Source organism: Diabrotica undecimpunctata, chromosome 10 (assembly GCF_040954645.1).
Source record: "Diabrotica undecimpunctata isolate CICGRU chromosome 10, icDiaUnde3, whole genome shotgun sequence".
Taxonomy (NCBI): Eukaryota; Metazoa; Arthropoda; class Insecta; order Coleoptera; family Chrysomelidae; genus Diabrotica; species Diabrotica undecimpunctata.
Window position 1 is genome coordinate 49948620 of NC_092812.1, and position 16348 is coordinate 49964967.

The 16348-nt window shown below is 32.9% G+C and overlaps 1 protein-coding gene across 1 annotated transcript; it reads left to right on the forward strand.

Annotated features, from left to right (window-relative positions):
* Positions 1–225: 225 nt before the first annotated feature.
* On the forward strand, positions 226–14615 carry shf (WNT inhibitory factor 1). Its single transcript, XM_072546235.1, has 7 exons — positions 226–415; positions 845–1002; positions 1059–1445; positions 1507–1707; positions 2402–2497; positions 10409–10615; positions 14283–14615. The coding sequence occupies exons 2-7, from the start codon at positions 846–848 to the stop codon at positions 14291–14293; spliced, it is 1059 nt and encodes a 352-aa protein (XP_072402336.1). The 5' UTR covers positions 226–415; position 845; the 3' UTR covers positions 14294–14615.
* Positions 14616–16348: the final 1733 nt, after the last annotated feature.

The following is a 16348-nucleotide window of genomic DNA, read 5'->3' on the forward strand; positions in this document are numbered from 1 at the left end:
GCTAAACTTAACATATACGAAAATTTAAGACCCAAACCAAGATACACAGAAAATTCACCTGGTATTTCCCAACAAGAAAGGAAAAGAATATAATATATTTAAAATGTCGCAAATTTTGCGAACTTTTTATTCTGATTGGTTGCTTAAAACAATGTTACAGAGTTTTATAATTTTGTCAGAAGAATGATCTGTTTTCGGATAGATGGCGCCGCAAGCTTAAATATGTTATTAAAAAGGTGAGGCTATTCAGTTGGTTTGGAAAATGTAAATAAAATTTTCACTTCATGTAAACAAATTTACATGATACATAAACAAACTAGAAAAGACTTATTTTTAGCAGCATTCTGTACGAGCTAAGATCATGAACTGATCAAGTAAATATTCGTCAATTTCAATTAGAAATAAATTTGGTAAAGTAAGTGGATTGAAAACAATTTTAGGTTATTGCTTTTAATGTTTTGGAAGATAAATCGGAAATACAGGCTTTTTAGGTGTTAGTATCGCTTTGCATTGTAACATTCTTCCGCAAACCGCAATGCCTATTTTAAAATAGAAATCACTTCAATAATTCAAGAGGAATGAAGCTTAAAATACTAATGGTATGATTCAGTCTTTCTAGAATTTGATATTAGTAATAGTATGCATAGAAATATTTTGTAAGTGAACAATTCAGGGTGTTCCAATTTTAACTTATATATAGGAGAGTATCCTTTAGTTGTTTACAAACGGATATTTATAAAATTATAAATATCCTTTAGTGTTATAATTTAGAACACTCCCTTGTTTATTCTAACTGTTTTATAGTGTAATTTAAATCAAATCTACTGCATATATTGTTTTTAAGCATGTACACGAAACATTCTGTGATGTGGACATTTAATTTGATGATTTTGGTATTTAATATTCAAATGATATCATCTCGAAATGATCCTAAAAATGATCCCAGAAGCAATGGAGATTTAGCCTTATGGATAGATGAAAAACAGGTCAAGATGTTTAGTGGTAAGTAAATTTTACTTTTAGTTGAATTAGCATGTGCTGATAGAATCTTTTTATAGGTATGTCCATGGAAATCTATGCGATAGTTAATGGTAATGTCCTACCATACATTTTAGATCCAAACTTTGAAAAATATCTTCCTGTGATTCCATCTGAAGTCAGCTATGTAAATTTTACATGGAAGGCTGGAAATAAAAAGTATTATTATCATTTTGACCGCCTTCAATCATATGATCAAAGTATTCTAGAGGCACCAGTTATTTCTATTAAAACTAAAGGCAGAGTTCCAAGACGCCCCAAAGAATTTAGCATATTTTTACCATGCATTGGTAATAGTTCTGGCATAGCTAAGTTTGGTATTGGATTGCTAATTGAAACTAGAAAAGGAAAACCTCTAAATGGGACACCCTTAAGACTGAAACTTAAAAAGGAATGTGCCCAAAGGAGTAAGTATATATAAATTAATTTATTACATATTATTTACACATTATTTTGATTATATTGTAGATCCTGATCCTGAATGTGACAAGAAATGTGCCAATCAAGGTAGATGTAACCATGAAAAAATATGTCAGTGCCCTGAGGGATATATGGGACCTTATTGCAGAACTGCTTTATGCTACCCTCAGTGTATGAATGGAGGAAACTGTACTTCTCCTGGAATTTGCAGCTGTCCACCGGGATTTCAAGGAAGACATTGTGAAGGAGGTAATTTATATTAAACTAATTTTATGTTTGGAGTTGTTCACAATGTATAAGCCTAATATGTTACATAGTATACATACTTAACCATGCAATTTACAATAAAAGAGGACCAACATATATTTTAGTCATGAGGGTTGAAGCTACAGGTAGTACAAAATGTATAATGGAGGTAATTAGCAGGGAGGTTAAGACATGGGTGGCAGATCTATCAGTATCATAGTATGCTATGTGATGAGCTACTTGGTAACAAAGAAGATTGTAGATTCAGTTTTTTTTCTTTTTGGTATAGATGAAAGAGCATTCATTAGCAGCATCAGAAATTCCAAATTGTAAAGATTACCACTATTTTTTGTTTCTTTAAAAAATGGGAAGATCCTCAACAAGATGGATTGACCATATCACAGAAATCTTTAAAACAGCAATATCTGAATTAATAGAAACGATCAGAGATGAAAATCTATAGGATTGACCGTACTCAATATCAAGATGACAACTACACTCCCTCTGGAGGATCAAGACTGAAGGGAGAGAGAGATGAAAACAACATAAATGTTCAGTTTGGTGAATATATTCAAGGTTTATATGATGGAATTTACCAATACAGGATTCAGTTTAAAAATATTAATCAATAACTACTAACATCTTAGTATACTAATATCTTATTGATAATTATATAATATTGATTTTTGTTTTGAAGGTATTTGTGGTGAGAAATGTTTAAATGGTGGAAAGTGTATCCAAAAAGACACTTGTGAATGTTCTAAAGGATACTATGGTCCCCACTGTGAATATTGTAAGTATTTATTCTTTGCTATGTTATTTTCATTTACTGTCAGTGAATAGCTTGGTGATAACTTATGTATGTTTTTTTTAATACAACTTTAAGGTTATGTCATTCAAGATTTATTATGTCAGAACCTCACAGCATTACCAAAACATTAGAATAGTAAATAAATGTGAGGAATTATCAAAATGTCAGCTATTTAAGAATACCTACACTAGTCACTTGTATTTTTAAAATGGTGAACATAATCACATTTTCAAAATTTCGTTTTCACTTTTCAATTATGTGGAAAACAAGATATGTTTAATCCATAATATTATAAAAGATAACAGGAAAATGTATAACTTAAATACATATTAAAACTTAAATTGTGAGGCACTGTAAATAAATCAATAACTTTTATTATGTAATATTGCATCTAAATTAGGGAGAAATCAGAAAAAGTACTGAGAAACCAGTGTGACAAAAAGGAAATAAAAAGTGGTATGTAATAGAAAGAAGGAATATATAATAAAATATAAAAAGGACAGAAAACTCAACTGATTTAAGATTTCAGGAAATGGGTTGGATAACATTCTGGAGAAGCTAATTGAATTACATTCTGAAGAAGCTCTCTGAAAGAAACTGAAGAGTGCACCAAAACCTAATAGTCAGTCTTGAGCTATAATCTACCATTTTTTAAAGTTATCTCAACTACATAGAAATGGTAAAACATATTTTCAATCGCATTATCCAGACACATCACAAGGTAAAGAAAATCCACACATAATATACATCTAACATAGGAAAATATAATCATTTATTTATTTATAACCGGTATTACATAATTCATCATCATAAGTGGCTCGACAATCCGTTGTGGATCTTGGCCTGCTCACAAAGAAGTCGCCACTCCTGTCGATTCCTGGCAACTTCCCTCCATCTTCTAACCCCTAGAATCTGTAGGTCTTCTTCCACATCATCAATCCATCTCATTCGTGGTCATCCTCTGCTTCTTGTGCCCTCTGGTTTTGAAAATGTTAATCTCTTCGTGTATTCGTGATCTGACATCCTAGCAATGTGTCCAGCCCATCTAAGTCTCTGCACTTTAACGAATTTCACAATATCTGGATCGGTGTATAACTGATACAGTTCAAAGTTGTATCTTCGACGCCATAGCCCATTTTCATTTACGGCCCCAAAAATCTTTCTAAGAATTTTTCACTAAGAATTACACAATTATATATAAAATATTACAAAATGATACCTTAAATCAAAAAATATTCAAGCATTAAATAAAAAACAAACAGAAGGATAATTAATTACAAATTGAAAAAATTTATATGTAAAAGTACACTATAAAATATGTTTTCTATGTGATTCATGCTGCGCCAAATGACCTAGAACTAGAGCTCAATACTGAAGCATTTTTGTTGAAATATTTTATACAAATTTACTTTGATAGCAGTGAACATTGGATCTGGTGGAATTTACTTCTTTGATGCTGGGTATGGACAGAACAAACATTACCAAGTTTCTTGTTATTGGCAAGTATCAGATGGCAGTAGCCCTAGTGTTGACTTCATCTGGATTATCTGCAACTTTATTGGAAGATGGAGGAATTGCTGATTTTGCCTTAAAATTACCATTAAACGCATACAAATTAATGAAACACCAGATTGAAACATTGCCAAAATTAGAGCAATGGCGAAGGTTTGACAGGAATGGAAATTAATCATTTAGGATGAATGTATATTGGCTCACAAGAGGTCATTACAGGGACTGGACAGAACTTTGAAAGATATTTGTGACAATTAAAAACATTTTTGGTGGAGCCATGATTCTATTTTCAGACTGTACTTTATTTAATGATTATTCCACAATTAACTACAGGAACTAAATGCATACCTAACATCATCCAATTTGTGTATGTGCATGTAAATATACTCCAATTGACAAATAACATGCAAGTGTTTTTGCAAAGTTCAAAGTGCAATTGTGTTTTCGAATCAGATGTTAGATATTGGAAATGGTCACTATTGACCAGATTCATTTCATTACCCAGAGATTTCTGTTACTTAACATACTTAAAAGAGGAGTGTATATAGAGAGGATATAACTGATATTCCAAACGAAAGATTCAATGTTATCTATACCACTCTTACTAATAGGAAAACTAAGAAATTACAAAAAAAAAGAAATTCACTCATCCCAGATACCTACGGTATCAAAAGGATTGAGCTCTGGTGGCACTCTTTCCGTGTTATCAAGCCCTAGGTGACTTAATACGTCGGAGTATCTTCCAAAAATTTTTGTACGCATTTGGACGTCGAAAATACCACAGCTTTCTGCCGTCAGATCTTATACAAATGTTCACAGGTTGTTATCATTATTACCCAGATTTAGCCATACGGCTCACACTCCCTCTAAGGGGAAAATTCACTCATCCCAGATACCTACGGTATCAAAAGGATTGAGCTCTGGTGGGACTCTTTCCATGTTATCGAGTCCTAGGTGACTTGGTATGTCGGTGTATCTCCCAAAAATTTTCGTACGCATCTGGACGTCGAAAGTAACACAGCTTTCTGCATAATCTTATATAGATGTTCATTTAGACCCAGCTTTTTTATGTTTTCTAGGAGGCTCTTCGGGATGACTCAAGTGGTAGAAAGAATAATAGGTATCGTCTGGGTACTTTCCATTCTCCATTGTCTCCTGATTTGTATTTCTAGATCTCTGTACTTGGCGATCTTTTCGTTGTATTTAACACGTAAATTATTGGTGTTAGGTATCGCCACATCAATAAGTGTTGTTTGCCTAGTAATTTTATTAACTAGTATGAGATCGGGTCTATTATGGGCCACTGGTTGGTCTGTAAGCACAGTGCGGTCCCAGTATAGCTTGTAGTTGTCATTTTCAAGCATTCTATCAGGGACGTATTGATAATAAGGAAGATGGTCGGTTTGGAGAAGTCCCCAGTTCATTATTATTATTATTATCACTACTATGTGGTCTGTACCTCTCAGATTAATTCTCTCTTAATTTCAATGCCATAATTATAACCATCCAAGGCTTTATTCAAAATATCTTCTGAGTATGTTAAAAAAGAATGGCGAGAGTACACAACCCTGATGAACCTCTCTCTTTATTTCTATATCTTCGGTTTTCTTTCCATCTATTTGTACTGCAGCGCTTTGGTCATAATATAGATTGGAATTAATGTTAATATCTCTTGTACTATATTTATAGTAACATAAACATATTTATTACATATATATATTTATATATTTATAACATATATATATTTATTATAAACATATTTGCCTATATTTTAAGGATTAAGGTAGTTGTCAAACAAAAGTTCTCAATTAGCGAATACATTTATGGCCAGTCTCCAATTTTACTAGTGGGAAATTCCTAAAATAGTAAAAATAATCATTAAGGTCAAACATTCACTGACCCTTAATGTGGACTTTACGACAGACAAAGAGGACAACCGAGAAAGAGCGAGAAATTATTGAGATTGTACTACAGTACATACCAATAGGAACAATAATTTGATAGCTATGTTGATCGCGAATATCCGTAACGGATACGCACCATAAGAAAATCAGTATTAAACAAAGACATAATCGACAATAATAAAATACCACCATCCTGTATTTTCTGAGACACTCACAGATACACAACTAAGAAAATCCCCACTCCAGGGGACATGAGATTCCCGGAGTAAAGTGTTAAAGTGAAATTCTCATGTCCGAAGATCAAAGATGTCACGTGGAGACGGTACCTCCCTAACCCCCAAACTACCTCCACCCCACCCCAATCTCAGACAACGTTGTGGAGGCTTTACTTTCTTTTTAATCTTAGACGGTCTTCTACAAATGTGCTTGTCCAGCGAGCCAGTGACCTTGGATTTTGGCCTTGGTCATCGGATCTCCGCACAGGGGTTTTGTGTATGGGACGATTGGCTGTCGATGTGGCCAACGGTGTTTGCTCACATCGCCAACCGACCATACGGAGGGTCTGGCCACCAAGCCCGTACTTAACGGTGCGCGGGCTCAATGCTCAGTAATCGCGGTTGTTCCGTTTAGGGTATCTGTGCAAAAAAATTGTTGTTCTCTTGTGGACAACCTATATATATATATATTTAGGGATTCTACAGTATTCACTGCCTTCCCTCGCTCAACCGTTACCATCTCTCTCTGTTGTTCCATTCTCCATCGTTTAGTCCTCTCTTACTCATGGCGTCGTCTACTTCGTTCCTCCAGGATTTTCGGGGTCGTCCTCTTTTCCTCCTTCCTATGGGGCTCCATTCGGTTATTCTCTTTATCCATCTGCTGTCGCTAGTTTTTCTTACATGTCCATACCACTTTAGTCTTTTTTGTTCTATATATGTCAGTATGTCTGTTTCTATTTATGTTTTTTGCTTTATTTCGTCATTACTTCTCCTATCCATTCTTGTTACTCTGCAGCATCTTCGCTGGCATTCCATCTCTGTTATAAGTTATAACTTCTTCACTTGCCAGATCCAGTACTATACCGAGTCTTATTTTCTATTATATATTCTCCCATATCTATAGCATTCTAGACCTTTACTCTTTTAGTTGAGACCATACTTATTGGTGTCTGTAGCTGTATTATGTCTATACACACGTAGGTGTGCTACTATCTTACTGCTGTTTTTCTTGTTTATGATCCAATTTTCAGCCCCATATGTCATATTACTTCGCACTAATGTTTTATAAATCTGCGTTTTTGTCTTCATATTTAGGTGTCTATCCCACCATACTGAGTTAAGTTGTCGGATTGCTGTTCTTGTTTGTCCTAATCCTTGTGTAATTTCTTCCTCTGTTGTTGCCTTTTTCGTGATTATAAACCCCAGGTATTTGAATTTATCCTTTCCTTTGATTGTTACGTTGTCATCAATCTGTAGATCTTCTATGTCTTCTTCACTTGTAGATAGGTACTCTGTTTTCGCGAGGTTAATATCTAGGCCAGCCTTGGTATATTCTTCTAAAACACAGTGGACAACCTAAAACTCTGAAATGAATTGAAGTAATATTACTACTGTAGTGCCCTCGCGGATAGCATGTCTTGTGGATATATTTTTGGATTTATTTTATCTAATTATCTATTTTATTCGCTGAACTATTCTAACTTCTTCACTTGCCAAATCCAGTACTATACCGAGTCTTATTTTCTATTATGTATTCTCCCATATCTATAGCATTCTCCCTTTACTCTTTTAGTTGAGACCATACTTATTGGTGTCTGTAGCTGTATTATGTCTATACACACGTAGGTAGTAAATGCTAAAAGCATGTAAAGAAAACTATTTGTTAGTATAAACATTATTTGATACTATTTTAATTTTTAGATAGATCTTAACCAATAGTAACAGTCAGAATTAAATGCAGATCAAGTTGTTTAAATAAAAAAATAATGGTTTCTTTATATGTAGAATTTGGCACAGCGTTTGGTGAAAATAGGGTGCCAGTCGTGAACTGAGCTCTACACACACCCTATTCGATTGTGGCGAGTTAAAGTAAATAGCAGCAAATCAGCACTTGATAACATTAACTTTACGAAAAGAGAGTGTACCATCTATGCGCATAAACAATACCATCATACCCAAAAAAGTGATGTTAAATACTTGGGAGTACATTTTGACAGCCTACTAAATTGGGGAAAGCACATCTGGACAAAGCGACTGCAACTAGGATTAATATACAGGAAAATGTATTGGTTTATGAACCAAAAATCCAAATTAAGTCTACACAATAAATTATTACTGTATAAATGTATTCTAAAGCCGGTTTGGACCTACGGTATACAGATATGGGGTACAGCATCTAATTCCCATTTACTGAAACTTCAGCGTTTCCAATCTAAAGTTTTGAGACATATTACCAATGCACCGTTGTATGTGCCCAATTATGCTATACATCGAGACCTTCAGATCCAAAATATTAAAGACACCGTTGTCTCACTCAGTGGCACTTACAAAAATAGACTACTGAACCATCCAAATACGCTTGCCCAATACCTACTTAAGCGACCGAGGTGAGAAAGACTAAAACGCTTTGATCCTTTAGACCTTTTTATACCTTTAAATACATAAACGTATACTCTATCATTTTATAGCTACAACTTATACTATATAAATATATACCTATAACTTCTAATTGTGTGTGTATTTTAACTATTGCTATTCTTTTAATATGTTAGTAAATGTCTTTGTAAAGTGTTATTTATATTTCAAATATTTACATATATTAGAAATTTATCTTAAAGGATTTTTGTCACTTGACTGATCTCCCCTGTGTTAATTACGTGATAAACTTATTGATTATTGTTTTTATTGTAGAAACAGATTACAATAAATAAAGGATGTAAAAAAAAGTACAAATATTTGTCCTTCTAAGATTACTATGACTGATATTTTTAATGGCATAAATGAGCTGCTCAATAAGCTTACTGCTGGTCCAGATGGTGTGCCTAATTTTTTATTAAAAAAGTGTGTCTGTACCCGTGTAATGCCATTTGTTATATTGTTAAATAGATCTTTGGAAACCTCTATTTCTCCTTTTTTATGGAAAGAAAATTATGTTGTTTCTATATTTAAAAATGGCCAGAAAGACAATATTAAAATTACTGTAGCATTTGTATACAATCTGCAATCCCTAAGCTCCTTGACTGTCTTATAGCAAAGCAACTTTCTTGGTTATGTAAAGGCTTAATATCTCAATCACAACATGGTTTTCATAGAAAAAAAAAACAACAACTGCAACAAACTTGGTTTGCTATCAATATGATATATTATCTCATATGGAAGACCTTAAACAGGTAGATGCAATATACACAGATTTTTCCAAAGCATTTGATCGTGTAGATCACCAAATACTTTTGGGCAAATTCATTAATCTAGGCTTTCATCAGGTTTGTTGAATGAAGTAACAACTCTACATTTGGGAGAAGTCAAAGAGTCAAGATAGGTTGTCATCTGTCTGACAATATCTCAGTAATATCTGGAGTTCCTCGAGGAGGCTAAACTTCTCCATTTCTTTTTAATATCTTCGTTAACGACATCACTTTCTGCTTCCTAAAAATAGCAAATGTCTAATGTTGGCAGATGACTTAAAATTTTGGAAAGTTATAGATAGCTTAAAAGATCAAGCCTTGCTATAAGATGACTTAGACCGACTACAAAATTAGTGCAATCAGAAAAAACACCACTTAAATGTAAAAAAAAGAGTCCAGCATAAATTTTTGAGATATTATGCTTACCGTGTCCACACTACTATTGAACATCATGATTATTCCTGTATCGAACAACAATTATCTTTACCCTCACTCAAGAACCGTCGTGATATGTCAGGAGCTATATTTATATATAAGATCATACATGGATTTATTGATTGTCCAAACCTGTTAAGCCAGATTAACTTTAATGTTCCCCGTCAAGCTCTACGTTACCACAATGTTTTGAATATTCCTTTCCACAGAACCTTTGGTATGTTCATTGTACCATGGGTCATAATAAAACAAACCTACATCGAAAGATGTCCATTCCAAAGATGGCTATGTGTTAGCTACATATGGAATTGCGAACTACGTTCATTGTGTACATAGATACTAGTGGTTCTATATATTCTGGCGCCAATTTTTAAATTAATGCAATTCGCCACCTTTGGAACAAAACTTAAAATAATTATGCGATTTACTGTGTAAATAGCTCAAAAATGGAAAAATTGTAGTTAGCCACATTTGGAACCAAGCCATCGATATAAACCTTTGATTAAATTTGTTGCAGTTTATCTTTAATACGATGTACATATTTGTCAATTTAACACCAATAATATTTTTATTAAGTTTTAGATATTTTGTCTAATATGTTAACCTGCTAATTAGATTTTATATAATCTTTTTTAATTACAGCTCGTTGTATTATCCCTTGCCTAAATGGTGGAAAGTGTAAAGCTGTAAATAAGTGCAGGTGTCCAAGAGGATTCCGTGGTGATCACTGCGAAATTGGAAGAGCAAAACCTGCCCGAAGCAACTGCCAATTGGCATGCAAACATGGTACTTGTGTAGATGATTCTTGTGTCTGTGATCCTGGATGGTATGGCAGGCTGTGTCATCACAGTAAGTTTTGATTTTGCCAGTTTCCATTATAAGCAAATACTATAGGTATATATGTACTGTAAAATGCTAGTACTGTAAACTGCATTTCTCTAACTGTTGTAGGAAACCATGAGGTCTTATATTCTCTTCCTTTTGTTTAATTTACTATTAGAGTATAAAATACTTCAAATACTGCTTACTTGATACTTTTCCTTGCTCTAATCTTTATTTTTCTTTTTTGTATTATGTTTCGTTTGTTATTTTTTTTATTGAAATCTTTAGCATTGGTTTGCAAAATATTTGCCGGTTTAGGTAGAATATTTTACTTGTATGTTTCTTTTGGCCACAATGTAAGTTTGTGGTAAAGCATGTTTTATGGCATTGAAATGAATCATTAACTTTGCATTACTTTTTTCACAAGTGTTTATTTAACAATTCTAGTTCCAAATGATCTTACTAGAAGTAAAGTCGATGGGCTCTGTTCATTATTTCTTATTTTAAGGACTTAAATTTAAAAAGATTTTTGTTGATTTTAATGAAGTTGTCATTCGTAAGTATTAAAGATTGTTTCGTGCTTATTTCCAGCACAATACCTTCATTTGCTCCCAAATTTCTTTTCAATGCTTCGCCTCTCTGCTCTCTCTTAATACATAATTCTTACCTTTTATATCGTCATTGTAATTAGCATTCCTCGTAACTCCGGAACGACAAACATTACAGGAGCCAGTTTAAACATCATTATTTAAAACCTATTATCAAAAAATAATGCAAATCTAATCATTTCGCTTTAAAAATCAAATGTATACCTGGTTTATTGTCCTCAACATAAGACAAGAATCGAACTTCTAAGTGGTTGATTATAAACACTGTGATTAATAAATCTTCGTCGAAGCAGTTATCAATTCGATGTTGAAGTAATTGTAGATCCGATTTGTAATTTTTTTTAAGTAAAGATTTGCAATCTGTCCTGTTTGGACAATAAGGACAAGTTTGGACGGAGAAATTAACATGAGCGAAGATTACCTGCCAGTACTGCTACCTTCCTAATTAAATATAACTAAAATTAATATTTAAAAAATTTTCTCATGTTTTAAACAATTAAGTTATTAAATCTATCTGGTAAGTCCAAGGGTTTGTGTCTCTTAAGTCTTCTTAGTTGTCCAGTGGGTTTACCGCACTAGAATTTGGGTGAGCTTTCAACCGCTTTAAATGCTTGTCACTACACTTTTTTATTTTTTATTTCTTCGCGCACACATTCACTGAAAGATATATTACTTCATGGGGACATAGTATGGTGCATTAATAATCTGCATTCGATTGGAACCTCTGCAGGGTTTAAATATTGAATTCGCTTGCACGCCCCCACAGTTGAATGCCATAGGTCCAGATGGGTTTAAGGATTAGTTTATACACTAATAATTTATTTTCTAGTGATAGTTCAGATCTTCTTCCAAGTAGTCAATAAAGTTGTCGTCGTTTATTTGTTAATCCAAATTGTTTTCGTTAATTGAAGATGTGGTTGCTCTAAGTTGTCTATCAAGATGAAGGCCGAGGTATTTTGCACTATTTATAGCGGTCAAGAGTTGTAGAAGTTACATGGTTTGATTTATTTTCATTAACCCTGATTCGCTATTTTCTTAACCACATCTGAATGGTGTTTAATTGGACTTCTAAAGGTTTAGATGCTTCGATCGAATTTGTGTGGGACGAGAAGATAACGCTATCATCAGCAAATGTTGTTAAGGAACACTGATCAGAAGTGGGTAGGTCGGCCGTGTATAATAGGTATAAGAGTTTGAGATACGGATAACACTACCTTGAGGTACGCCGGAATTTATAGGTCTCAATGCTGTTACTACCGCAAGGAATTTATGGTGTGATGGGATATCTGCTTCAGAGTAAATCCTAACCTATTATACCTATTATATTATCCACTCGAACTTTCCCTACCTTTGCATTTAAATCGCCCATTATTATTGTAATTTCTTTCTTCCTGGTGCATCATAAAAAGTTTGAGTTGTTTATAAAAATGTTTTATTTCAGTTTCTGGTTTATTATATATATATATATATATATATATATATATATATATATATATATATATATATATATATATATATATATATATATATATATATGGAAAAGGATAATGCGAGTGAATAATAAAAGTAAAAAGTAATGGCATGTCTCGCAAAACAGAAAACCAAAAATGGTATATCGATGGAAGGCAACCGTATATACGTATTTCTGACTATTGGTCGTCTTCAGTACGGTGCAGCCAAGTTAGAAAAGGAGCATATTAACTTGGGAAAGGATCACTACAGGAGCAATGCAACCAATTTGTGGCATTAGAGTTAGAAGACCCTGATGGTTTCCAGGGCAACAACTAACACCAACCACGGAGGAAGCTACAGCTACCTGGGGAAAGGAATGCCAAACGTTGAAACGTTTAAAACAAATGGAAAAGGATAATGCGAGTGAATAATAAAAGTAAAAAGTAATGGCATGTCTCGCAAAACAGTTTTTTTGGTTTTCTGTTTTGCGAGACATGCCATTACTTTTTACTTTTATTATTCACTCGCATTATCCTTTTCCATTTGTTTTAAACGTTTCAACGTTTGGCATTCCTTTCCCCAGGTAGCTGTAGCTTCCTCCGTGGTTGGTGTTAGTTGTTGCCCTGGAAACCATCAGGGTCTTCTAACTCTAATGCCACAAATTGGTTGCATTGCTCCTGTAGTGATCCTTTCCCAAGTTAATATGCTCCTTTTCTAACTTGGCTGCACCGTGCTGAAGACGACCAATAGTCAGAAATACGTATATACGGTTGCCTTCCATCGATATACCATTTTTGGTTTTCTGTTTTGCGAGACATGCCATTACTTTTTACTTATATATATATATATATATATATATATATATATATATATATATATATATATATATATATATATATATATATATATATATATATATATATATATATATATATATATATATATATATATATATATATATATATATATATATATATATATATATATATATATATATATATATATATATATATATATATATATATGCAAATATATGGAGCATATATTTGCACTATATTGATGTTCACTGGCTTACCCTGTATTTGTAATAACAGTATTATTTCCGAAAAAGGAACAAAATGTACTACGGCTTTTTGGATTCTCCTGGAAATAATTATTTTCACTCCGTATAGATGATCTCGGTCGTCATTTCCAGATTAATATATCGTTTTATCCATGGCCAATGTTTTACGGAAACCAGGCCAGCGCATTTCACTTAAGCCTAATATTTCAAAGTTAAGTCTGTTAATTTCCTTATTGTGTTGTGCAAATTAAAAGAAAGTCTTTATAATTATTTACCACATTAGGATGACTGTACCTGGCAGGGATTCTTAGCACTCCTCGACCATTAAAGGTCCGCCGCTGACTAGGGATCATGTGATTGACGGTATTTTCATGGGTATTGTTCTAGAGAAGTCTGACGATCTTTAATGTACTGGTTTCCCGTTGCCTTCTACATTTTTATGCCATTGGCCACATATAGGTTCATACACCTTTGGGGCCAATTTCTCAACCCTGGGGCAAAAGAGTACCTCTTAGGTCTGGAAACCAGTTAAGGTTTACTTTAAATGTATTAAATGTTGTATTTATTTCAGTGATCATGTAGGACGTACAGACCTCCAGGCTACAAGTACTTAACCAATCTGTGACTTTCGTTATTGAACATTACTGTTATTGTGCTAATATTTTAACGCCATCTCGTCGAGACAATAATAAATAGATGTTAGTAAATGTTCTAATTTTGTCTTTAGATGTTTTTATTTATAGATTTTATTACAAGCTCTAAAATCCAAAGCCTTATCACTAGTGTGCCAAAATATTTTTGTATAAATTTTTAATAATATTTATGTTTGATTTTAGTGTGATATGAAATGTACGTAATATTCTAAAAAGTTAAATTTTTGATTTGATAATAAATGTTTAGATAAAAAAAGTGTTCTGTTTCAAAATCTATACCTAATACTTCCCTTATCCCTAATTTAATTATTACTTATTAAAAACTGATTCATTGTGACAAATTCGAATCATTAGTTAGATCTATTACAATCAGAAAGCTCTACTAAAGGAAAGAAAAGAATTTTTAGAAGAAATAGAGATTGAAATGGGTGTCAGACAGAGTTTTGTGCTATCCACATTGAAATTCAATCTACCAATGGACTATTCTAAGTTTTTTTAATAATTATAAATATTATAATTTTTTTATAACAAAAATACTTACTCTTTTTAATATATTTTTTGAGTAAGGAGTAGTTTGTTATAAACGAAAAAACTTGCAAAGAAAAATGATGACAATACAAAGGTCCTGATAAAGTGTTTGTTTAAGTATTATTAATGAATATGTAGGTATATAAGAAACAGTATTTGAAAGAAAAATAATTTTTTTTATTTAGTTTATTGTGTCTCAACTACAAGGTTATTGACACTGGGTCAATTTTATTGCTATACATTTTAGGTATATTATATTATAATTTACAACAAGGAGAAAGTAAAAAGAAGAAAACATTTAATTTTGTAATACCAATTCGTTTCTCGAAGGAAGTCTAGTACATTCTGAACAAATTCTAATTTGCTGAGGATCACATTTGTAAGACCTTGTATAGTGTATATTTTGTTCTTGCTCGTACTTCATACACTGTGTAAGAATATGATTAATTTGTCTCTTCTACTTAAGTTAGGTAGCTGAAAGGTTTCTATGGTAGGTTCTATTTTGTGTAGTGTATGTGTAGTTTCTAGGAAGAATTCTTCCATTAGTTTTGCCAGGACCTTTTGATTTGGATCCTGAAAAGTGGTTTTAGATCTGATGCTAGTTGAACAAATTTGATGTCTGATTTAGTGCCAACGTGTGAAGGAATCCAGATTACTGTTATGTTTGTTCCAGAAAAAGTGACAGTTTGTTGCCTTATCTATGGCATGAACTAATGGATGTTCGGAATATATATTTTTAATCTAGTCGATGGACGGCATTGAATCTGTATATATTGCAGCGTTCTTGGAATTAGTTTGGTTATATAAGCAATTTAATGCTTGGAGGATAGCATACAGCTCTCCTGTATGAATAAAGGTACATGATGGAAGGCAGAACTTCTGAATAATACAATTTGCAGTTGTTACAGAATAGTCTATCTAGCCTGTCTCAGTTTTAGATGCATTTGTCTAGAGAATCTCGTGATATGAGTTTTTGTTGACCAGCTCTAAGAAATATTGCCTCAGAATTTGGCTGTTGGTTTGATTTTTGTAATTGTGTTACAAATTGTTGTTGTTAATTATTAAGTGAAGTATTAATTTTTGGAATGTTATTTATCTAAGGAGTTGATCTGAGTATATGAGTATCTGTTACTAAAAAGTCAACAGGTCCTAAAAGCGGAAGTAAAATTTGAGGTAGTGTCTGGTATTTATTGTTAGGCTCACAATTATAGGGCTTGTAAATGAGCTTATATATAAGTGTGTTTTGATTTGAAGACACTCTAGCCAAGTATGTCAGAAGAAGTTGTTGCCTGCGAAGCGAAAGGGGAAGTTCACCTGTTTCATAACGTAGACTTTCGGCAGGACTGGATCTGAATGCTCTGAGACATATTCGTAATGTGGTATTCTGAATAATATTATTCTTAATTAGGATGTCTTCATCAGCTTCCCAGTTATGGTTTGCTAGACATTTTAATAG

What these genes read in the sequence shown, in the direction of transcription:
- shf (XM_072546235.1), top strand. Translation starts at nt 846, where the DNA reads ATGTACACGAAACATTCTGTGATGTGGACATTTAATTTGATGATTTTG. An exon ending in AAAGGAATGTGCCCAAAGGA is followed by an intron (nt 1,446 to 1,506) that starts GTAAGTATATAT and finishes ATTATATTGTAG; the next exon opens with ATCCTGATCCTGAATGTGAC. An exon ending in AGGAAGACATTGTGAAGGAG is followed by an intron (nt 1,708 to 2,401) that starts GTAATTTATATT and finishes TTTGTTTTGAAG; the next exon opens with GTATTTGTGGTGAGAAATGT.